We start from the raw sequence: 1,447 nt of genomic DNA, 5'->3' as shown, positions 1-1,447 counted from the left end.
ACTGTCAGAAGTTTGCACTCACAAACAACCATATCAGCACTATAAGTGGTACCATTTGGAAACTCTCTGATCTGCATCAACAGGTAGGTCCTCAGTGTTACTGTTTGGTACAGATGCAATGGGTGTAAATTTGTACCTACAAATGCTAAGCCACTCCTAGTTTCTACCACAGAATGTAAACTTCAGAAGAAACATGTGCAGTACAGGTTCATGGATGCTCTTAAGAACTAATACTGTCCTCATTCATGAAAAAAACTTTGAATTTTAAATCTATAGCCTTCACCTGACAATAACAGCATCCTGAATACGCTGTGCTTTTTAAAATGCACTGAATGCTCAGACTTCAGTAAAAAAATTTATTTTCAATATAAAAGTGCCAAAATATTCACCAACATTGTAATCTATTCAGCAACCAGCTTACTCTAGTAATCAAAATTGCAAGCATCTTTATTCACATTTTTAAATCAAATTCCTTTCACACGTTTCCACAATAACCCGAGTCCCTCGAAAGTGGGAAATTTGCATTTCGATTGGCTGCTGTAGTCCATATGTCCAAGTTCATGTAGGCACGGAAAGGGTTAAACCTCGGATAGTATTCCTGCTTACACATAACTGCCTGGTTCTCCACATGGGTTGAATGTTGAGTTGTGGCACTGACGGGGCAGCAGCTTTCATAAACATCACTCTGAGGTGCCCAGATGGAACCAAAAAGTCCAGACATTGGAGACAAGCTTCGGGTGCTTGAGAGGTAGGGCTGCAGAGCAAGATAAAACCAGCATGGGAAACTGCAACATGGACCATTTGCCAAAGAAAATCTGGAAATGCTAAGTACTAAACGGGAGGGAGGAAGCAACATTTATGCAGAAAACTTAAGAAATCCACAAGCAGAGAATTACACAGGTGTTTACAAAGAAATATGGCTGCCAAAAATATTACGGCAGCATTAATATGTGTGTGTGTGTGTGTGTGTGTGTGTGTTTAAAGGCCCCTCACTGAATGAAGCCATATGAGCTCCCCCCTGCACAGCCCTGCACAGCCCAGATATTACTCTAACAACAATACACTAACTCAGTTCTGATCAGACTGTTAAGGAAGACAGAGGAGAAATGGAAGACACACAAAAATCACCATGCATTCTTTGAGAGTTAAAATGAAAATAGAAGGATGCCTAGAAATGACAAGAAAAAGGCTGAAGTATGTGTCAGTCCAGAAAGACTGTGCATGCTGGGAACAGAAAGGGATATTCAGTGTGAAAAATGAGACTATAATTGGGAGCTAGGGAATTTAGTTAGAAAATTTTGAAAGCTTATAAAGAACCTCCTGGAGGGCAAGATGTGTTAGTCTGCAAGGAAGTCTCTCAGAGAAGGTCATGGAAGTCTTGGGACTTTTAAAACTGAATGAAACATTGAAATGCATTGTGGAGAAAAGCTTGCCAGGGAAATGAACT

At 40.2% G+C, this 1,447-nt stretch overlaps 1 protein-coding gene across 6 annotated transcripts in view; it reads right to left on the bottom strand.

Moving 5' to 3' along the window:
* Nucleotides 1–342: 342 nt before the first annotated feature.
* The window catches only part of KIAA0922 (KIAA0922 ortholog), a 73,911-nt gene continuing 72,806 nt past the window's right edge, over nt 343–1,447 (bottom strand). For all 6 annotated transcript variants that reach the window (XM_017736809.1, XM_017736808.1, XM_017736810.1 and 3 more), the window contains exon 33: nt 343–754. In XM_017736809.1, the coding sequence (XP_017592298.1) occupies nt 476–754 (279 nt within the window). In that variant the 3' untranslated portion in view covers nt 343–475. The remainder of the gene's footprint in view (nt 755–1,447) is intronic.

Source organism: Corvus brachyrhynchos, unplaced genomic scaffold (genome assembly GCF_000691975.1).
Source record: "Corvus brachyrhynchos isolate BGI_N302 unplaced genomic scaffold, ASM69197v1 scaffold175, whole genome shotgun sequence".
NCBI lineage: Eukaryota > Metazoa > Chordata > Aves > Passeriformes > Corvidae > Corvus > Corvus brachyrhynchos.
This window is presented reverse-complemented; position numbering and strand designations above follow the sequence as displayed.